This window comes from Urocampus carinirostris, chromosome 17 (assembly GCF_059441175.1).
Source record: "Urocampus carinirostris isolate Australia breed hairy pipefish chromosome 17, RoL_Ucar_1.0, whole genome shotgun sequence".
Taxonomy (NCBI): Eukaryota; Metazoa; Chordata; class Actinopteri; order Syngnathiformes; family Syngnathidae; genus Urocampus; species Urocampus carinirostris.
Window position 1 is genome coordinate 28,585,646 of NC_142365.1, and position 23,681 is coordinate 28,609,326.

Genomic DNA, 23,681 nt, shown 5'->3' on the forward strand with positions numbered 1-23,681 from the left:
GCTTAATATTAGTTGCATTGCTGAGCATGTGTACAGGCTGTTGTGATTCTCCAAACAGTTCAAAGACACCCATTAATTTTCTTTGGGTAAGTCTTAGATTGAGAATTTAGACTCATTTTACAGGAACGTTAAAGGGTTAATGCCAATATAAATAATACTAAATACTACGCTAGTTGATTAAAAGTGACGGCTCACAGTACTCTTAACACTCTTTTTCCCCAGTCTGATCTGTTCAGAAGTTTGAGAAATAAAACTTAATTTGTTGTGTGGTCAAGGTTGTTCGATTCAGTCACTGTTGAAACGAGTTTTTGTGTCTCAGGGTTTTTCATGTTACGTATATACATTTTTAAATTCAAAAGTCGAGGAGTTCAAGGGAGTTTGTAAGAAAAAAAGGAGAAACTTAACACTCGCATGTCAAAGGTCAAATTGAATGGAAAGAATGCAGCCACACGGAAAGATTTGCTTGTGTGCCTCCTTGATGTCCAACGACACAAAGTCAATAGGATGCACTCAATTCTTTTGATATAGGCCTGGCCGATAAAACAACAATGATAATTGTCATCATATAATTTTCGCAACAATAAATAATATAAAAGTTCAATAAAAATCAGTAATTCAAAATTTAATTACCTTTTGACCAATTACCTTTTGTGCTAATGCACTGGAAAACTAAGTTCCAGACCAACATACAAGAGATGAACAAGTTGACCGGGACTAACCAATCATTTTGCAGGAATAGCGAAAGAGCAGCTCACACTGAGTCAAAGCTAGAGAACAACATCCATTATCTGCACCACTTATCCTCAGCAAGGTCGCGGGGGTGGTGGAGCCAATCCTAGCTATCTTCGAGCGGTGGACCAGCGGACACGCTGAACTGGTTCCCAGACAGTCGCAGGGCACACAGAGACAGACAACTCACTAGCTCATTCATACCTTGGGACGATTTGGAACGGCCAATAAACCTGACATGCATGTTTTTGGAATGTGGGAGGAAACCGGAGTGCCCGGAGGAAACCCACGCAAGCATGGTGAGAACATGCAAACTCCACACAGTTAGGTTCAATCTCATGACCTCAGAACTGTGCCGCACACGCGCTAACCACTGCTGCGCCCAGGAAAGGCACCTGAGGGAGGCTTTTTCACAATCATAGGGATGGCAGCAGATGGTCTCGGGATTTTCAGCCACTGAACACAAATGAGCAATAAAGAGACAAAGGATAACATCCAGCATACCCACTCAAAACATGATGAAAGAGTCCTAGACAGGACAGGCCCCCCGTCTTCACTTGTTTGGAAGTACTTTGGCTACTTTGAGTCTTATAAAAAACAAAGTAGTGATTTTCTTTACATATTAGTAGCAATACTTACTTAGCAATACTCTCTATCATTTTGTCTTGTGTGCAAGGGAAGGGACAGCTTAAGATGTTGTGATTGTACGGGCTTCAGAAACAGTACATTGAGTTTTGTTTTCAGAATGTTTTTCCCAAAAAATGGGAAACTATAAATGAGGCGATTGTATTTATAAAATAGACCCTAGGCCTAGCTCAAAACTGACACATTTATATATAGTTTTTAGTTCTGCTTAAAGTTAAGCCTGCTAGCAATGTTAGACATTATGTAGCACTAGAGTGGGCAACGTGCGGCTCAGGAGCCACAAGCGGCTCTTAAGCGCTGCGGAGTGGTTCCCTGGTACTTTTCCAAAAATGTTTATGAACTGAAAAAGAAGGAGGAAGGAAATATATTTTTCTTTCAATATAGTTTCTGTAGGTGGACAAACATGACACAAATTAACGTTTTCCAATTATGTGAAAATGTATTAATATTACATTTCATTACTGCGTGTCACTACGTAAATGTGAGACAAGAGGGAAATTAGCTCCTCCATCCTCTCTGCTGTCTTTCCAGTTTAAGTGGAGAGGAGTGCAAGCTCCGCCCCTTTTCAAGCGGCAACGTCACGAATTAACGCTGCACTCCCAGTTTTAACACAGACGTCACATAAAACAGGCAAGCGCACTTGGGCCCGCCCGTCTGGCGCCAGCTGCTGTTCGTTGCCTGATTGGCATCCCTCCTATTTAAACTCAGTGCTCTCATTCACTCCTGGTCAGTCCGTCAACAAACCTCTGCACTTGCAAGACGTGTATTTTGACTCTGTCCAGTATCCTGCTTGTGTATCCAGTATCTGGTATCGATCCCGTCTGTCTCGTCCTGTACGGTATCTTGCTCCAGTCTCCAGTATTCGGTATCAATCCCGTCTGTCTCGTCCTGTCCGGTATCTTGCTTCAGTATCCGGTATCGATCCCGTCTGTCTTGTCCTGTCCGGTATCTTACTCCAGTCTCCAGTATCCGGTATCGATCGCGTCTGTCTCATCCTATCCGGTATCTTGCTCAAGTCTCCAGTATCTCGTATCGATTCCGTCTGTCCTGTCCTGTCCGGTATCTTACTCGTGTATCCAGTATCCGGTATAGATTCCATCTGTCCTGCCCTGTCCGGTATCTTGCTCGTGTATCGAGTATCCGGTATCGATCCCGTCTGTTTGGTATCTTGGTGCTGTATCCAGCATCGATCCCGTCTGTCCTGTCCAGTTTCGATCTCGTTTGCCTCTGGCTTGCTGTTTTCCCGCGCCTCGCTTCTCTGTCTCAGTTCTTCCGCCTAGTGATCGCCGAATCATCGGCTTTGTGTCCATGCACATAACTGTCCCATTCCCGTAAAATAAAGCTTGTGTGAAAACGTTATGCGTCTGGGTCCACCGTCTGTTGGGGTTCTGACATTTATTTTTTGTTGGTATCAAAATAGAGAGAGAAGATGCTGCTTCTGCTGCATTTTACCCATGCACCGACTTGTTCGACATTTGCACAGAAATCAAACTTAAACTGCATTAATGGGAATTTTATACTTAACCTTATTAAAAGGCTGTTGTTTTATGTTTACAATGCATGTTAGGTTTTTTTGCACTCTTTTTGTTGCCCAGAAGAGGGGCACGCCAAGCACATTCAATTTGGTAGTTTTTTTCAAATCCTCAAAATGAAAGTGACATCAAAAATTGGAATTTTTAAAATAAATTAAATATGCTGTAATTCATGAATATTATAATGACAGTAAACTTGAGAAGGTATCCTACAATAGTCATTATAGTACATCATTTTCCACAGGTTGAGATCCATTAAACTTAGTCATTTTGATAGTAAGCTGATATAGCTAATATCCATACACAAAGCACATGTTGCATTTATTATAAGGCATATATAAAGCTTTTAAGCTTTTGTGGTTCTAGACAAATTTTTTTTAGTGTTCCAATACGGCTCTTTCAACATTTAGGGTTGCAGACCCCTGCCATAGCATATCCATGGTAAGCACTTCCCATGAATTACTTGTTTAGGTGAGCCACGCTCTTAAGCACACATCCAAATCTCTTATCGGAATCCAGAGGGGCCACACCACAACTTCCTCTGACACAAAGTCATTTAGAAAAGGAAGAGGTCTTTACCCAATTCGCTTATAGCCAAACGGGAGTTGCCGATAGCATCGCTTACGTAAATGCACCTTGGTGGCAGCGGGCGAAAGAAGAAAGAAAGGCCAGGCCGGTCTTGACAGTTCATTGTTTTTTTCTGACAGGTTTGGAGTGTTTTCTTCCGCACTTGGGCTTAAAACTTCCAGTGACTAATTAGGCCAAGCGTGAATCAGCGTCACATTCAAGCCACTTGCGCTCCTGCTTTTCTATTTCCGTCCATTTCCTTTCCTTTTTTTCACACTTACATAACTTGCTCTCAGATGAGGTTCGGGGGGGCATAGTCCGACAGTATCGCACCTTCAAGGACCGGTTTTGATCTGCTTATCATTCGTTCGCTAGTCACACTGAAGTGCTTCAGTCACCATCAGGTGGACTGGAAGTGAACATTTCTTTAAAGTCTTTTACCAGGGACCCCTTGAGTATTTTCTTTTCAAAGTGCTTGTTTAATTATTGCTGAGATTTGCAAATTTGAGTTGAAGGCTGACTTCTGATTGGCCACTACCAGATCCAAATAGCTTACAGTACAATTTTAGCTCTCATTTGCTTCTAGGTCACCCAGTTGAAATATCCCTTTACCAGCTGTGCTATAAGGCTGACAAAAAAAAAAAAAAATTGTACGAGTGTTTGGATGTGACCTATAGGATCCGAATCAACTGGACCTTCCTTGAGAAAATGTACACAGTTGATATTTGTTTTATTTTTCCTCGGATTTGCAATTACAGAGCCCAATTCCTGCATTGTAAATACCTAAAAATTGTACTCCAAGGCGCACCTGATTATATGCCGCTCCCAGTACATTTTTAAAGGAAAAACATTTTATATATACACAAGCCTCACCTGACTATAGTTTGCATGTGCCTACATTGAAACATGAGATATTTACAAAGAAAGAAGGTACACTGAAAGAGTTTTAATAACATACGGTACCTTAACCCAATAACGTTTTGACGGTCTGCTGGGGGGTCGCTAGACTTTTGATAAACAAATACGTGTATTTGCCAGATATCATTGGAAACCTTAGACTCTTGGGATTCAGAAATCAGTCTGAAACAGGAAATCTGAAAACTATCAAGCTTTTTTTTTTTTGCTAGCGCAGGTAAAATGTGCGAGATGCTTAACCCTTAACCCTTCAGAATTACCTGAGAGAGAATGTAATCATTCCAATGTGTAGAGATTAATGCATGAAAAATGTCTGATTAACCTTATGGCATTAAAAAAAACTATAACAGCACACTACACATAGCTGACCTCTTTACTTTTGTTTTTATCTCGAATCTTTTTTTTCCTTCTCAAGGGGATCTTGTTGAAGAAGTCTGTTTAGTTCTATATTCTTGGATGCTTGATAAAATCAGGGATTTACAACTAATAATTTTAAAGTGATATAAAGTTTTAGCATTAACAGCAAGTAATTAAGGTTAACGTCCCGTATTTTAATTGGAAATTACAGTTTTCCCTAATCCTTTAGGGCCTTGGAGCAATGGTCAAGGTTTGAAAGGCATTAGGTCCACAATGGAGAAATATTTGTAATGTTTTTGGTGTTCAAAATAGACAACACAAAACTGCGGTGAGGTTCGTGTCTGGCCAGGTACAGTACAATTTACAAATGATTTAAGCTATATCTTATTCATCATCTGAATTGCATGTTTGTTAAAGCACATATTGTCATGTTTCAGTGCCTGCAGTCCCTCTCCTTCTCAAAGCGATGGCAGTACACCCCATTTTCCAGTCCCCGTAACAATTCCAGGTGCTTCCAATAAGACAATTAGCCAACCTCTACCATAAATCTTCCAAGCTCCCACTTTACGTTGCTGAGTGGTTTACGATTCCTGCTCAAGATATTCACTCACCAAGACCATAATCTTTTATTTTTATCTATCTATATATATATATATATATATATATATATATATATATATATATATATATATATATATATATATATATGTGTGTGTGTATAAATGTGTATAGAAATCATGTAATACCTGAAAAATATGATATTGATGTAGTTCATTCATTCATTTATCCATTTATTTTGTCATGTATTTTGTCGTGTCTTTTATCATGTATTTTGTGGGTATTTTCACGTTTCCTTTGTTCTGTACTTTGTCATATATTTTGCAATATAATTTGTTGTGGATTTTCTAATTGGATTTTGTCAAGTTTTTTGTCATGTATTTTGTTTCACCGAAATGTTATCCAAACGAGCAGGCGGTCTATCTGCCTGAGCTTTTCACCTATTGGTTGGTCAGTAATGAACAAATCGGCCACTAAAATGTCAACCAAATAGGTGAAAAGCGCAACTAGTTAACACACCTGCTTATTTAAATAACATTTTGTTGTGACATCGGATAAACTACTTGAAGAAATGATCGAAGAGATACACGACAAACTACAAAGCAAATTGAAAAACAAAATACAAAACAAACTACACAACAAACTACATGACAAAATACATGACAAAATACTCAAAAAACTACATGACAAAATAAATTACAAACTACACGACAAACACATAACAAAATGTGTGACAAAATGACAAAATAAAAACTGATATAAATAAATAACAAAATGCATAACTACATGAACACATTGCATTTATGTCAAACATTTGGCTATTACATGATTTGTTTATGTGTTCATTTATTTACATAACATCTAATTGTAAGTATTTATTTATTCAAACATGTATTTCTACATATTGCATGATTCGTCCTCCTCAATAAACTTCAGCCTGTTTGTTTATTTGAGATTTAGTCAGTAATATCCCTAGTAAACACTAGAGATGGATGTGAGTGGCAAGCGATAGTCAAGAAACGCTGATATTGACGCATATGAAGCAGAGGGTAAACCAGTGTATGCTACCAGGCCTCTCTGCTAATAGATAGATAGATAGATACTTTATTCATCCCCGAAGGGAAATTCACTTTTCCAGCAGCATCCCTAAGCTGAGAACAATCGGGAGCTGCTGGAGTGGCTGCCATTCGTGACGGCGCCGGAGAAACGATGAAGGGTTGCATTGCACAGCAACTCAACCCTTGTTTTGCTGTGGGCTTAATGTTCAGTGTCAGGTTGGGAAGAATGAAGGGGAATGAATGCTTAGTGAATGTGAGTGTGTTCTTGACTCTAGCCACCCCTTACTTGGGGGATATGGCTTCGGTATATAGACAGACAGAATAACACGCACACAAAGGACGACTCAGGCACGTAGAGATCTCGACTGATTCCTCCTGCACCTAAAAGAGTTTGCATTTTGGCGCCGAGCTTTTAATGAGTTGCGATAAACTCGCCCAAGTTAGGGTGAAACAAATTGGAGCGACGGATTGGGAGTTGTTTGGGGTTTCAAACGAAAAGAGATTGTGATGCGGTGTGTTGTTTAATCCCTTCCCTATTTGTAGTCTCTTCATTGAATTCGTGATCAAGAATGTCGCCGACTCAAACTGACAGGAAAACAACACTGCGTCAAAACATTGACGCGGATAAACAACGGACAAAAAAAAAAAATAAGAGAGTAGGTGTTTTGTGTGTAGTTCGCTAACGAAAGCTGAACTGTAGTGCTTTGTTGTGCCATATGACGGGTACTTCATGAGACAACACGCTGTTTTATTGAAGTTTTGTGTCTGTAAAGGCGCAGCTTTTTGATGATTTTCATTTAGCATTAGAACCATGCAAATTCTCATTAGCCTACATAGGCCTGGGCGATAAAACAAACATTGCTGTCACGATAAAACATTCTTTATAAACCAATATCGATAATTATCACGATAATTATGACGCCTTTTTTATTCTTTCACATTTTAAGTCTCATCTTTGCCCCTAATTGAAAGTTGACAAAAATAAATGCTGCTTTAACCAACCTTTAATGTCAGAACAAAGCCTCATGGTGGCCTTTCACAAATATGTATCAATTTTGATAGCTTTATTCTTATAAATAAGGCCAGTTTTCTAAGCACGATGTTGTATTTTTTAAAAATCTGGATACGGTGTATTTGGGATTGCTTTATTCTTATCAATAAGGTCAGTTTTCAAAGCACGTCGTTGTGATCTTGTTATGTTATCTTGATACTATATCTTCTTTGATAGCTTTTTTAAAATCAATTAGCAAGATGTATTTTTTTGAATGAATTAATTGCATACGAATAACCTACTCCTCCTGTCGGTTGAAAATAGTTTGTGTAATATAGTGTAACAATCTGTGAAGCCCTTTGAGACTCTTCGTGATTTAGGGCTATACAAATAAAAATGACTTGACTTGACTTGAGTATTTAAGGTGGGTTGCGTAGTTTGTGATGTCCTCAAAAAGTTCATAGTTAAATATTTTCTCTATTAAGTCCAACTGAGTTCAAAGATCTCTTATGTGCTATCATCCATTGTGGCTTTCTGCTTTTATCGTACTTTTATCAGGCCTGTTTGGGGAAACCCAAACTTAAAAAGGCATTCCACAATTTTTTTAATAAAAAAGTACATTTACTATAAAAATTAACATTGTATGATAATTCATATATATTTGCTTAGTAATTGAATCAATACTGTTATTTTGTACTGATTGAATCTTTTTGTATCACTAAGGAAGCATTATATATTATAGAGTGTCCCATTGAAGGTCACATGCCAGAAAAATCAGTATGTCCAACATATCAAACTTTATTGCTGCTCTGTAACTGTTAATGAAGTTCCCACCTGAGGTTGCAAGAATGCAGATATATGCAGGCAGCGCTTTGTTACCTAACAGTTTGTTGCTGACTGGCCCGGTGCTTGTTAAACATCCGCTAGCACTTGTTTGGGCCTGAATTGTTTTTCCTTCAGCGTATTATAGCAGGTCATACTGTTTTAAATGGTGGAATAAGTTTGTCCTAAATCCTGTTTTGGTTGGCACATGTTGTCAGCAAAGTTTACAGTGCAAATAATCCTTAGAAAAAAGCTTCATTGTTGAGACACTTTGTGATGAAAAGTCACATCAAGACTTTAAATACCCAGAAGCTCTAGCAAAGCACCTAGAGCAGTTTGGTTAAATAAGAGGTAAAATGGGCGCAGCAATACACAAGGGAACGTGCACTCCTCCTCCTCGCCCAGAGCTCCCTGCACTGCAGGCTAATACGTTAGTATCCTCATTTGCAATTATTTGTGACATTTTTACAACAAAACTTTTTATTTTTATACAACATAACAATTCGTAATATAATGCATCAAAGCAAGTGAGCCGTTTGAGAGCCGGCTCTCTTTCATGAGTTGAGCCGAAAAAGCCGGTTCTCTACAAAGAGATGGAATTTCACTACACAACTCGAACTTGTTTGACTTGATTGATTTGCCGTTTTCGTGATAGTTGGTGTATACCGTATGGTACCCATCATTGACAAATTTGCGTTTTTCTTGTACGTCGTACACGTCTCAAAATCCATAATAACCGTATTTTGTATAGCAAAAAAGTACAGGTTGACAGGTATGCATACTTGACCTTTCCTCGCCGACAACCACCACAACAATGACGTAATCTCAAAGCAAAGATATCTCGTTTGCCGAGATCGGTGTGCAGACAAAAACTCGAACCGCGAGACCAAAACAACAATGGCGGATCTGCTTGATGAAAAGTTTGGAGTGCGGTAAATCTTTGTTAAAAAAAATGTAATCGGGTAATAATGTCAACTTTGTGTCAAAAAAGTTGCGTCCCTGGGACGCACGTTGATTTGACACTATGCGTCCCCAGCAAAAATGATGCGTCTAGGACGTAGGGACGCGGGCAAACGAGAACACTGCCTTCATACTTCAACCTGAAATAATGGCTTTTAATTTTGGTGTGCCACCGCAAGATTTTAAGTGGCTCCATCCCTATATATCTGCAGGTGCCACTGCATACATCAGCCTCACCTAGAGGGAGCATAATTATTCACCCACTTGTTAGTATGGGTATCCAATAAACACAAAACTTCACGAAAGGCTGGGTCAAAGAAAAAAGAAAAAAAGAAGAAAGGTGTGGTTTGGTAACTTGAGGTCTCCATGGAAAAATACCAGGACTATAATATCAATGTGCATATTTAAGTACTCATAGGTCAAGAAATGTGTCTGTATTTGACATACATTAGCCTGGAGGTAAAATCGGGCCTAAAAAAAATCCAGCCTGACCAGACCCGGCCTGCAGGTAGAAAAGCCCGAACCGAGTTGAGGGACCAGGCTCGAAGGAAACCCCAAGCTGCATATCACCGGCGTACATACATCGGCGCCAAAGTGTGCGCATTTGAACAAATTACTTTCTTTTTGGATTTAAAAATGTGTAATAATGATACTTATTAAAACCAGATATCAGATTTTAAAGTTAGGCACTTCCAAGGCATCAGATTTTAAAGTTAGGCACTTCCAAGGCATATGAATAGTAAGGGTGGGCATTACTGGGAATTACTGGGTATGTATCCGATTCTTGTAAATACAGAGTGTAGTATTGATTGATACCGATCCGATAGCGATATTTTTGCTTCAAAATGTCAAGATCATTGAATAATTGAACCTGTCCCACTTAAGTTAGTTTATAATTTTGATAAACAAGGCACACATATTTAATGGACTAAAATGATTTAAAAAAACTACATTGCAAAGTATAAAAGTATAAGAAAAAATGTAATTCTATAACAACTGTTTCAGAACAAAAGCCAACTGTTTCATGTGTTTATGTCATATCATGGTGTTGCCACCATAGCAGAGTCTAGAAAAAAATTCCACACCGTGCAGCGCTTCCTATTTGCCTGACATTTTTAGCTTCTGGTATGGGTTCTCGCATAGATTTGGCCCTCTCTTCTGCCTGGCAGGCTAGATGCAGCAGCAGGCCAGGTAGGGAGAAGTGCTAAAAGTGTCAATTCAAGCATAAAATTAAAAGGTGGCAGAGGAAGAGAAGGACTACGCAATCTACATAGAGGAACGGCACTTTGAGGAAATTGTTGGAGGAGCCAAGTATCGAACCCAGGACATTTGTTTCGATACAATCCAAGTAATTGCTTAGTATTGTTGATGTCGACATTTGGATCGATCTGCCCACCCCTAATTAACAACATAATTTCTGTCTATAACATGATTGTTGCACTTTTGAATGGAGGGGAAAAACATTCCCTCTCTAACCAGCAAACAGACGTTTACAAAGGACACATTTACAGTAGCAAAGGCTGCATGGTCTTCTAATTAATCAGTGCCCACGAAGCTAATTAAGCAGCCGCTTATCTTGTGGAGACCTATTAAATTGTAGCTGTCATCACAGGCAAACATACTATTATAAATCAAAGACATACTCACTTGGGATTAACATGCTTGACGCTTGTTAGAAAACTTCCATTTGGACACGATAAGATACACACAGTACGAAAAAAAAAGAAGGTGCCTCAAAAGAATTTAATCCAAATGGCAAAAAGTCTTAAATCCTGAGCTAGGGCGACAAAGTGAAGTCCTGAATTGTAGCTTGAGTCAGGCATCAAGTTAATGAAGTCATTGTTCAACATTTCCCCTCACTGCCACTCCTCTTCCTTTGGTCAAGACCAGACCATCCAAACATCAGAGGGGGGAAAGACCTAAAAATAATCATTTTGAGGGTTGTGGTGGTCGTGGGTAGTGGGAATGCAGTAAACACATGAGCATCAGTGGGGAGTTTTGTTTAGCTGTTATTAATTTATTGTGGTGTGCTGTAGGGTCATTTAAAAAGGTTTTCAGTATAGCAGTGATGGGCCGTCACTACCCGCAAGGCCTTTTCGTAGGCCAAGAAAATATCTGAATCATGGGATGTTAATAATATTTTGTCCATCAATACTTACCAAATAATTTCCAATTGTCGGTAAGCTTCCTTTAATTCCTTCTCCCCTTATTTGAGTTGCATCCAGATGTGTGCTTTCATACAAAATTTGAGCATTTAACCAATCACACTTTAGCTGACTTGATTACTTGATGCCAGGGTCAAAAATCTAACCGGAAGCCTTCGCAATCAGTTCTGTGGGCCCTGAGGCATAACATCAGTGTTGATAAAGCTGAGCAGGGCCTTCTCGAAGGCGTAACAAAACGTTAACGGTTTCACAAACTATGATTTGCTATGGGACGGTAACGGGGTTTCAGAACAAAAAAGGTAAAAAAAAAAACCCATTGTCCACAGGTTCTGTCGAACTGACTATATCTGGACCTGAATTGAAGAAAAAACTATTGCAGAAAGACGACAGGACAGGCTCAGCTTTCAGCATTAGCTTCAACTGAGCGATTGGAATCTTCTTATGGAAAGAAATAAGGATGGATTTTGTACACAAATAAAAATATTCTTGGGTGAGTGAGATATGGGCTGTATTCCTAAATAGTAGGGTAATTTTATGAGGTTATAATTGATGATTTTTATATGTGTCTCGCCGCTCTAGTTGTAGTGTTTTAAAGCATATAATAGTTATTGAGGGTTGGATTTATTTAGACTTAGCACTACTGAAGGCCTCGCTGTGAAATGCATGGCCTGCCTATGAAATACAACGGTATGGCTTTCAACAAATACTGGATAAAAGGTTAAACTCTGGCAGTCGCAGTGGCTTGCAGTAAGGAGTGGCAGGTGAGGGACATACTCGTCTGTGACTATGGTAATATAAAATTAGCAATATATCAATTTTTTACATTACACTATGAAAATTATTAATACAATTTTGATGTAACCTATTACTGTGCTGAGCATCTGTAGATGCAGAGTGAGGCACACGCTTCCATTGTCTTATGACAGAGGGCGATAGTGAGACCAAGGATTTTGATTATGCGCACACCTTTGCTCCAATAATAGAATTAATGGTAGTTTTGGCAAAGCAACAGCAAGTCAAGCCATTCAAACTTTTTCATAATAGAGGATTACCTATTTATTGGTAAATGGTGAGCATTTATATAGGGCTTTTCAAGTCAATGAAGACTTCCCAAAGCGCTTTACAATGTGCTTCACACTTTCCCATTCACACAAACTCACACACACACTCACACGCCAATAGCGGCCGTGCAGCCATGCAAGGCGCCAACCTGCGTATTGGGGGCATTGGGGATTCAGTGTCTTGCCCAAGCACACTTCAACATATAACACGGAGGAGCCGGGAATCGAACCTACGATCTCTTGATCCCAAGAAGAGCGCTCTACCTCCTGAGCTTTATTCAAAAAGAGCAGCACATTGACTTTATTTATGTGTTAATATTTAGAGCCTCCTAGTGGTACAAAAAACTTTTAAAATCATTGGACAGTAATGCAGATAACATTATTTCGCCCGGAATTATGATGACTCCCTCTTATATGAGTCACATAAAATAGGAATATTGAATTTTCTGCTGGGTCAGAATAAAAATGCATGCTCTTATAGCCGATGGAGGCTGGGCATTAGGTAATGACAATGAAGCTCTCTGATGTAGATGTAGCAGTAAGAAGTTCATGCCAGTGTTTAATTCATTATGTTATGTTCATTGAAGATAACATTTAGATTTTTAAAGCACAAACAATTGTTGTTAATCTCTATTTGTAATATTCATCTTTATACTACCTTTGACAAGAGTTGTAGCGGGCTTAAGAACAACAAAAAAAGAAGACCAGAAACTGAAGGTTGAATGTAAAACAATTGCATAGTCACACCTATTAGCACATTAGAACATGATTCAATTGTCTTAAATTGAACCATTAACAGATTAAGAGAACAAGGTCATTAACAAGATTACCAATGAAAAAAAAGCGACACTATTCCCTAATGAAAAGGTCTCCAAATGGGCCAATGACACGCCAAAACCACTGCACGCACTCAAACAAGTCTGTACTCTGTTCAAGGTTTCATCAGGGCTCGGCTCAAGGTATACCATTATCACTAATGGGCTTTCTTTTAAAGAATAGGTGTTTGTGTACAAGCTTTCAAATGTGAGTAAACTCTTAAAAGGGAGAAGCGAAGTCTGTGTAAACCGCTACATTAATTTCAAAGTGGAGGAGCAAAAGAGTTTCTAATCAACTTTTTCAAGCTTTTTTCAAGGAAGATTCACTTGCACGATATGCAAACTTATAGCTTGCTAAAATTAGTTTGGAATGGGGACATCAATCAGGCTTGAAATGTTGACTGGCTGAAGGATGGGGGTTTTAGAGAAACCCCAAAAAACTGTTCATGAATGCCCTTTGAGATACCCACTACTACACCATCAAAAGCTTGATTAAAGTAAACAAATTTGGTCGGTACAGATCAGTTGGTACCTTTACTCCTCTAGATAAGGCAACATTGAATCTGTTACTTAAATCCTCTCCATCTAAGTACGCGCATCGCTCCTTCGCTTGTTTCCTCTTTCTCCCCTGTGTTAACGCTGAGCTGTGTGCCCCTTTTAAAGAAACTGCATCACAAGCAGGCAGGTAGCAAACCGTTATGTGTGTTTGATCCACCTTGGACCCCAAAGGTAAAAAGAGAAAAATAGCTGCACATAAGTCAAACTTATACTGTATTAATGTGAGTTGACTTACTTTACCTTTTCAAAAGGTTGCTATTTTATTTTTTTATAAATGGATGCTGTGGTTTATTGCACTCTTTTTGTTGCCCAAATAAGGGGAGCGTTATGCACCTTTGTTTTTGATATTTTTTTCCCCAATCCTCAAGATAAAAATGATAGTAGTTCCATTTCTTTGATTTGATCAAAACAGTTAAACAGTCTGTAATTCATTTATATAGTAATGAAACATGAGGCTGTATCATACAGCTGTGTAGTCACGTCATTGTGTTGCATCCAACTTAGTCATTTTAATAGTAGATACAAACAGTTATATTATAATGCTTATATTATATAATAGGCTTTTTTGCGGCTCCTTTGTCCAATATGACTCTTTCAACATTTTGGGCTACCTTGTTGTTTTGTTTGCAGAGCCTGTTGAAAATAGTACTGGGCCTTTAAGTGTGCTTCTTGCGCTTATTTTATTTGTTTGATTGATACTTTTATTTTTTTGTATTAATTAAAGTACATGAATTGACCTTGAATTTTTAATCAATTTTTCAATTAAATGTTATTTATTGTTGATTGGATTGACTTTGATGATTTGATGATCTGATTAAATGGTTGCTTGAAAAAAATAAAATAAGATGTTGCTACTATTACCCAGTACTTGAGTAATTTCTTCACCTAGTACTTTTTTACTTTTACTCAAGTAGTTATTTGGATGGCTACTTTTTACATCTACTTGAGTCATATTATTCTGAAGTAGCAGTACTTTTACTTAAATTAGGCTTTTGGCTACTCGACCCGCCTCTGATTTCAGGGTAAGACACGTCTTGACCAAGATTGATCGGAATTTGTTGTAGGGCATTGTCATCCCTCCTTCTCTCAAAACCCCCCAAAACGAACAAACTCTCTCTTTCTGTAGTTGCGTGAAAAGCTTACACAAGACTGCATTTCCTTTTCCTGAGCCTGGCGGGCTTTAGAAGAGGAAGACTCCAACAATACTCCCAACGGATGGGAGTTTCAGTACATGAGTGTGTTTGTGTGTGTTCAAGTTTTTGTGTGTCCCTGCCAGGCGGCTATACGCTTACATTGGGATGTGTGTGATGTGTTTACCCCCTCAAGTTTTGCACGAATGCTTACTTGTGTGCTTTTGGGTGTGTCCTAGTTTACTGTAGTGTAAACGTGCATGTGTGTGCTTTTGTGTAGTCTAATCTGTAGGCAGCCTCGGAGGCTTTGGAGTTCGGTATTTCCGACAGTGTCAAACAGGAAGCGTCCTTCCCACTTGAAAATCCGCCTCACTTTCTGCGTAGTGCTTTGTACAGTTACTACTTCAGACATGTCTAAGGATGTGCAACAATGTACAAAATATCCATAAGAATAGCTGAAATTTTAAGAATTTCAAATTTCTCAAAAGAAAAAACCCTAGGGGCTAGCTGATGTCAGCTATGTTGGGGGGTCTTGTAAGCTCCTCCCACTAGAGGGCCCCAACCGACTTTGGAACTGTGCCCAATTATCCTAACCCGTGGTTCTCAAATGGTGGGCACGAGGTTCCGTCAAGGGGGGGTGCAGTCACGTTTGACATCAGGGAATTTTTTTTTTTTCAAATTTCCCCGAATCAAGTGCAATTCACTTTCATTACACTAGGGGAGTAGTGGGACTCTCATTGGCAGAGTGTATCCTTTACACTTCCTCACCGTCCATTTTTAAGACTAATCTTAAAACACATTTTTATACCATGGCTTTTGACCCAGCATGTGAATTTCTTCCAGTTTTTTTATTTATTTATTTTAAAAATATTTTTAAGTGGTTTTCAAGTGTTTTTCATTATTTCATAGTCTATTTGAGTTTTTATTATTTTATGGTCTCCTTGAGTTTTTTATTTGTTTACTATGTTTTATTTGTGTACAACACTTTTTCTTTAGTTGTGGGTGTTTTAAATGGCTTAATTAAAGTTGAGTTGAGTTAAGTTGAGTACATTCTGCCTTCATATAGCATATAGTACATAATAAGAGCATTGAGTATGAGGTGTTGAAACGAAGTAGACTGGACCCTTGAGTGACCCCATGAAAAAATATTTAACACGAACAAGGAGACAGGCGAAGGGACGGGATGAAGGAATAACAAAAATGTTCTCTCGAATCCGCAATCTAGGATGGGGAAATTTGGCAAAGCGCACAAAGGCTTTACTGCAACTACGGAGGGGGACAAGCAAAAATTGGCGTGCCTGCTATATTAAAAATGTTGGCAGCGGACAGTAAAAAGCTAAATGAATCAAGCTATCATTTCAGAACATTCCAACCCAATCATGCTTGATATCTTTTTTCAGCGACACGTGCCGAAAGGAAGAGATTTGCTATGAACGAAGGTGACGTATTCCCACCAATAATGATCAATAATTGTTTTGTCCCACCAATATAATGTGATCACTTAAAGATCGATTGATCAAAGTTGCACCGGGTTAAATCACTTTCTGTCCTGACGCATAGGACGAATGTAGGCTGTTGGCGCCGTCTCTCATTTATTTCACGTGAGACTTACGTTTTGTTGTGAATCAGTTCTTACTAATGCCAAGCCCAACTCTAAGGCCCAATCCCATTCCTCTCACTTGGCCCTGAGAACCCTCCAGTGAGGTCCCTCCATAGGGAAGTCCCCTCAGAGAGAGGAGTGCAAGTGAACATTGTCGCCTAAGAAATTGGACGTCACTTGCAAGGTTCCACCCAAGTCCAGTAGATGGCCGTAATACTAATTGGCTGTAGACCTCAGTCACGTATTGGCCTACATCACATGTAAACAACTTGGTAGATTTGTGCACTGTATAAAGTAGCGATTTTACATTGTTCATGTTTTAACGCGAAACTATGATTTTCTATTGCATTCATGTCTAACTAAGATATCTCAATATATTTCGTTGCAAATACATGCATAGTTGTGGAAAATAACTTCCTTTCCAGCCATGTTTGTTTATGTTGAGAATCCGCAAAGTTTTCTGGGAAGTCACTTCGTTCCAAGTCAGCTCCTGACCTCCCTCCATCCGTGGTGGTTGTTTTGTGGAATGAAGAGGACTTCTCACTCGATCTTGAGAGTATTGGGACACATCCCATTTGCACGGGGACGCGCAAAACCGAGTGACCAGGTCAAATAGTGAGGGAAAGTGAGAAGAATGGGACGTAGCCTAAGTCCTTAGTGCCGATTGTCGGGTATTAGTCTTGGTTGGGTGCATGAGGGTTTCTTCTTCCGAGGGGGTCATGGCAGAAAATAATTGAGAAGCCATGGTCTTAGATCATTATATACGAATGTCTGGAAACCACATTTTGTGGGTCATTTTTATTGTGATCTTCATTCAATATTTTTTGTTTGTTTGTCGTTTTTTTATGGTTTATTTGTTTCTTTACTCCTTTAATTTTTCCAGTTCTAGGTTGGGTTTTTGTTTCTAATTTCTTGTTTGGGATTTTTTGTGCCCACTTGTTTGTTTATGCACTTTGGTCTTAGTTTTGTTAATAAACACCATAGTACTTTTAAATAACCCGCCCACCCCCGTTTTCAAGAAGGGACCTCCCAACACGGGTCTGACATCCTCAAAACCTTGACAAATATGGCTGACTTCTTGTCGAATTGTAAGGCCAAAGTCACTTTTTCTATTTATATTGTTAGTAAAAAACAGGAAATAAAATCCTACACCAAAATGTTGTGGAATTAATATGTTTAGTAAATGTAACAGTATCCAAGGCAAAACAACCTCACAAAGTTGTTGCAAGCCAAAAACCATCTAACAAAATGTCCTTGTTGACGACACTATAAATAAATTGTTTTTGTTCAGGAGTTGACGGAAACGGAGGGTCGCTGCCAGAAGCCTAGGGAGTCTCTGGCAGCAGGTTTCTATAATCGGACTTCCAACCCTATTAATGTTAGGAAATTTCTCTCTGCACCTAAAAATGATTTAGATGAGTCAGGTCAGGTCCTTCCCGAAGCCACTTGAGTTTGTTGGGTTTGGAAATGCTCTCCTCAATAAATGAAGCATCAAAACATAATGAAATTGATTAAGCATGGTGGATGTCAAGTACAATGGAGCGCTGAATGAAAGGGTTATAAAGATGGAAGTGCTATATTTCAAATTTTTTATTTGATACACTTGCATACAATTTAAAAAAAATCTCATGAGATTTAATACAGGCAGGTTTTTGTCCTGCATAGGATGGGTATTATCCAGGTACTATTGTCTAGCCCGACATGCACAGCATGTCTTTAAGTCTGTATGTCCGTCCGTCCGCCTGCCCTATCTATCGATCTATCTATCGATCTATCTATCTATCTATCTATCTATCTATCTATCTATCTATCTATCTATCTATCTATCTATCTATCTATCTATCTATCTATCTATCTATCTATCGATCGATCGATCGATCGATCGATCGATCTATCTATCTATCTATCTATCTATCTATCTATCTATCTATCTATCTATCTATCTATCTATCTATCTATCTATCTATCTATCTATCTATCTATCTATCTATCTATCTATCTATCTATCTATCTATCTATCTATCTATCTATCTATCTATCTATCTGTCTGTCTGTCTGTCTGTCTGTCTGTCTGTCTGTCTGTCTGTCTGTCTGTCTGTCTGTCTGTCTGTCTGTCTGTCTATACACCCACTTACCTACCTACCTACCATCCAGCCAAGCCACCGACCTACATTTCTACCCATCTACTTGCCTGCCCACCTACCTACCTACCTACCTACCTACCAACCTACCTTCCTGCCCACCTACATACCTACACACCAACCTACCTTTTATTTTATTGTAACTATTGTGATGACACTAATTCTGACTAGAAAATAACTTAGAAGACCACCAACAGGGTGTCCGCTTCACAATCAAAAGTCTTTATTGCTCGATTGTTCAGTTTCTGTCAAGAAACCTTTGCCTATAAGTATTTTGGTTCGCTGGTGAGCTTAACCAGAGGAAGTCTCCACCTAGAATAGTGTTATCTTCAGAATAATAGAAGACTTCTGTACAGCAGCAGTGAAGGCATCGGTCTGAATGACCTGCTCAGGAAATGCCTTTGTGATTAATCGCCCTCTTCCTGTGAACGTCGCCTGTGATTGTTGGTGCTTGTCATTTCTTCTCGTCACAGCATGGAACTCATAAAGAATTCATCAGATTTATCCTTCGAAAATTCTGCAAGAGCACTGATCATTTCTGGTTGATCACCGAGGATCTATTTCAATATTGAACCGAATGTAAAATAACAGACTTTTTTTAATCAAGAAATTCACATAGCCTTTTACAGTACTAGAGGTTTACTCTTATCGGCGTAGTTAATTTGTTTTAGGGAAGTACTTTTAGGTGGAGACTCATACATTAGCTTTTATCATAACATTAATTCATCAATCAAAGTTGTGTGTTTCTGATTTAGAGCGTGCACAAAAACCAAGCTAAAGTAAAAGACAAAGTGATTATACCAAAACATTAGCTCGTCGATACGGCTCTAAAACAGGAGTGCCCAAACTTTTCAATTTGCGAGCAATTTTCAAATTCCCATTATTTTTTGAATTTCTTTACAGAAACAAATTTAAGAACAACTGTACTTAAAACAAACAAAAAATTGCAAATAGGGGAAGGATTTATTTTTCGCAGACAGGTAATTGTCTCATTAGCTGCACCGCTTATCCTCAGTAGGGTCGCGGTTAATTGTGTTATAGAACCTTGAAATATTTCCACCTCACCACCCACATATCATAAAGTGCAACAAAAAAAAACAGCAAACAATATAATAAAATAACAACACGCATCAACAAAAACACGCACAAAACGTAGCTTAATATACTCAAAACATACATAAACCACACAACCAAAAATATACGTAACACACTGCTTTTGACCAGTAGTGGTTACGGTGTTGTAAACGCAGAAAAAAAAATTAGATAGTAACCCCGTTACTGTAAAAAAAAAAAAACACACCGTTATGTTAGGGCGTTGTTCCCAAAACTGTACTCCATACAGTGACATTTAGTGGTCAAGCAATACACAATGTCCCTTTGAGGCTTTCTTGATAGCTTGATTAATTTTATTGCAAATACTTACTTATTCACTATTTTTGGAACTTGTTTGTGTAAAAAAATATATTTGACAACAGCTGAAGGTTGTATAACAATTTTCTTATGGAAAACCAGATTTGGCCCAACCTCAATCAGACCCAAGCTTTGGCGGCCCCCAGAAAAATTAAGTTTGAGGCCCTTGCTTTATCATTTCTTGGGTGTACCCATATCCATTCAGCAAAAGCTCAAGTTACCAAGCAAGGTCGAATAGAAAATTGAAAAGAACCGGTTTGACAAAAGTCAAATCGTCTGTAATTGACTTTCTTTTTAAACATCCAGACTTTTATTGCCAGACCTTCAATGAGTCTGGCAACATTTGACGACTGTGACGGTTTACTCTCGTGAGACTTGTGAGAACAATGACTGATCGAAGGAGAACAAGCATAATCATAAAAAAAAAAAAAACAATGCTGCGTCATGATTGGTCATTGATAATCCACTTCTGTGTTAAAGGGGGAGCCATATTTAAACTGCAAATGTTTAATTTACTCTTTTTGGACTCTCTTTAAATCCCCTGCAATGTTCTTTTGGCAGCTTTATGGGTTTAACGGGAGTTGGGGTGATGATGGCAATGTTGGATGTCTGCCAGGGACTGCACGTTTTGGGAATTCTGAGCACTTTGAGGAAGCTTGGACATACATCCAGGGTATTACTGTTAGTCTTGCAATCGATTTTAACGTCTCTACTAGACTGTCTCTGGACTTTAAATTACACTTCTTGACTGATTATTCCAGGAAGAGCGGGTCCGTTGTGGGTTTGGCATGACATTGGATGTACTTCACAGCACGGAACTTACTCAAAGAGCTCTGTAAATTCTTCACTCACTTTTGCGGAGAGAGAGAGGCATATTGTTTTTAAATGTACATGAATAAGTCAAGTCAGGCCATGTCATGTTTATTTGTATAGTCCTTAATCACAAGGAGGCTCAAAGGGCTGCGCAGACCACTCACTGACTATCGCAGACTACAGACTATATGAGTTTATTTGTTAGGGTCTGACATACATCCACCACCAGAGGGCCCCAAGCAGAGTTTTAATAGGGCACAGGTGTGGCCAAGTATATCAAACCTGTGCCCAAATTTCCAGAACCATTTTAGAGGAAATTTTGATCAGAAAACTTTATCGCGTCATTTTCAATTCGTTCCATCACCACCAGGTATGTTTGTGTTTGTTTCTGGAGTTTTTTTATTACTTTGCTTATTGAAGTATCCATTTCCAGTTTTGGTTGTTGTTTTTATTTTAAAAGTGGTCAGGTTTGTTTTTTTGTTTCTTGTTTGGACATTTTGTCAGTTTTGTTTCCACTTAGTGTAATAAACATACTGTCCATGTTTTAAGAAGCCCTGCCTCCAGCTCCTGCCAAATAAAAATTGCGGACGCACGAAGAAACTATGAAAAGATATTTCACACCTAGGCCTTCAGTAATGCTACGTCTGAATCAATACAACGCTCAATTATTATTTTGTCTTTTTTTACCATCTTTTCATTGTAGGACTTCTGTTACCGCCCTTAGCCAATCAAAATTTATGAAGCAGCTGATGGTTCTTTAGGCCCTAGAAGGCTCTGCCAACCTGAAATCTGATTGGCTAATCCAAGAGTTTCATAGTGACGTATTTTATGCCTCAGAGCCTGCAGAACTGATTGTGAGGGCCACCATGTAGATTTCTGACACTGGCGATGAATAATTGCTAAAATGTAATTGGTTAAATGCATTGTTAGCGGAATGACTCATGGATGCTACCGCCGTAGCGTATTTAGTAATTTTAAAGTTATTGTGATCGTTTTGGTACTTTCGTTTCGGATTGTAATGAAGAGAATGGCTTGTCGACGCTTGGGCTGACATGTCTGCCGGGACTTTTCGGAAAGTGACACTGAAAGGGAACCTTGTAATGGAGATTTAGCGAGCCGTTCTGTTAGAAACATAGGACACAGATTTTGACATTTTTGTTGGATATGGATTCCTGGAAAAAAAAGTGTGAGCACCAAACTGTCTTGTACCAGCTCTTTAAAAAAATTGTATACCTGTGTGTTTTACTAATCAATACAACAAAACTGTTTTGATTTTTAGCTCAACTACTTTGATATCTTGGATGTGTGCTTAGAACAAGGGTGGGCAAACCACTGCCCGTGAGTCAGATGCGGCCCTGCAGGCTTTTAATTTGGGCAGTCTAACAAAACGTAGAAAAAAGTACAGCTTATAGAATGTTGCGTTTTGTCCCAAGTGTCCCTGTAAAAAAGTTAAAGTAAATGTCAGGACAACATTCATATGTATTTTAAAAAAAAAATCATATATTGTACTTGTGGCAGCATGGGGGCTGAGTGGTTAGCGTGTCTGCAGCACAGTTCTGAGGACATGAGATCGAACCTTCCTGTGTGGAGTTTGCATGTTCTCCCTGTGATTGCGTGGGTTTCCCCCGGGCACTCCGGTTTCCTCCCACATTCCAAAAACATGCATGTCAGGTTAATTGGCCGGTTCAAATTGTCCATAGGTGAGAGTGAGCAAGTGATTTGTCTGTCTCTGGGTGGCAACCAGTTCAGGGTGTCCCCTGCCCACTGCCTGAAGATAACTGGGATGGGCTCTAGCACTCCTACGAGCCTACTGAAGATAAGCGGTGCAGGTAATGGATGGATGAATATTGTACTTTTCAATATATTTGTACCAAAAACACTTTTTTCAATGCATGTTATTCAATGTAATTCTTAGAAAACTACCCTGCTTTAATTTTAAATGTTTTGGAACCAATTTGAGAAAACTGTCTGTTATTAAACAAATATGAAATGTAATTCATTGTGGTAATTTATCTATAAATGTGTATAACAAAATTTCCAAAAAGTTCCAGCTGTTGAAAAATATCCCCACAGCAGGGATGGTATTGGCCTGGTGAGGAGCTTTATTTCTTCTAAACATGATACCTCGTATTCACATCAAACAGGGATTGGAGACTACGCGCTACAATAACAGCCGAACCATTGACACACACTGCTCACTCGATATGGAGTTTTAGCAGTATCGTGCAGACACTTCTATGCACCGGGAGAGTTAACTGTGGTCTTTGTGTTTGCTGTTTACTTTCCACCGCCAACCGTTTCACCGGATCCTAACGTTAGCATAGCGCTATATCTCCTGCCCGCTGCTATCAATAAGCAGCAGCTTGCACACACCAACGGAGCTTTATCGTCGACGGCGACTTTAATCGGGCATGTTTATGGACTGTACTCCCAAATCCATTCAATAAGTGGACTGAGCAATTCGGGACAAACACTGGACTATGTAGATCAAACATCAAACATTATGGTTGTATTCACCAACTCTCTTTGTCCAGTGAGAACTGGTGGCTCCTAATGTTGTTTGGTCACAGATGACAGAGGCCACTGTGCTCATTGGTGTACTTCAAAGCAGTACAATCCATTTTGGAATAATATTGTAACAAAACAAAGTGTGAAGCAGATGCATTCTACCTTTAGTTTCGTTTTGAATCATATTTGATAGAACACTAAATTGGAATTTAAAATATATAGTTGTGTTTCAAGGGAAAGACCATACATCTTAAAGTACAAATGACCCATGAAGTTAACATCCATTTGCACACAGCTCAATACTTTCACTCGAGGGACGTGAGCCGAGAGGTCTGCCTCCTCACAA

General features: G+C 38.9%; 1 protein-coding gene across 2 annotated transcripts in view; it reads right to left on the bottom strand.

Moving 5' to 3' along the window:
- The window catches only part of LOC148349724 (rho GTPase-activating protein 7), a 109,480-nt gene that overhangs the window by 37,512 nt on the left and 48,287 nt on the right, over positions 1 to 23,681 (bottom strand). The window contains exon 1 of one of the 2 annotated variants that reach the window (XM_088320939.1): positions 10,782 to 10,925. The exons of the other annotated variant lie outside the window; for it this stretch is intronic. Within the exon in view, the coding sequence (XP_088177065.1) occupies positions 10,782 to 10,794 (13 nt within the window). The 5' untranslated portion in view covers positions 10,795 to 10,925. Of the gene's footprint in view, positions 1 to 10,781; positions 10,926 to 23,681 lie in introns of those variants that run through there. 2 annotated transcript variants of the gene reach the window in all.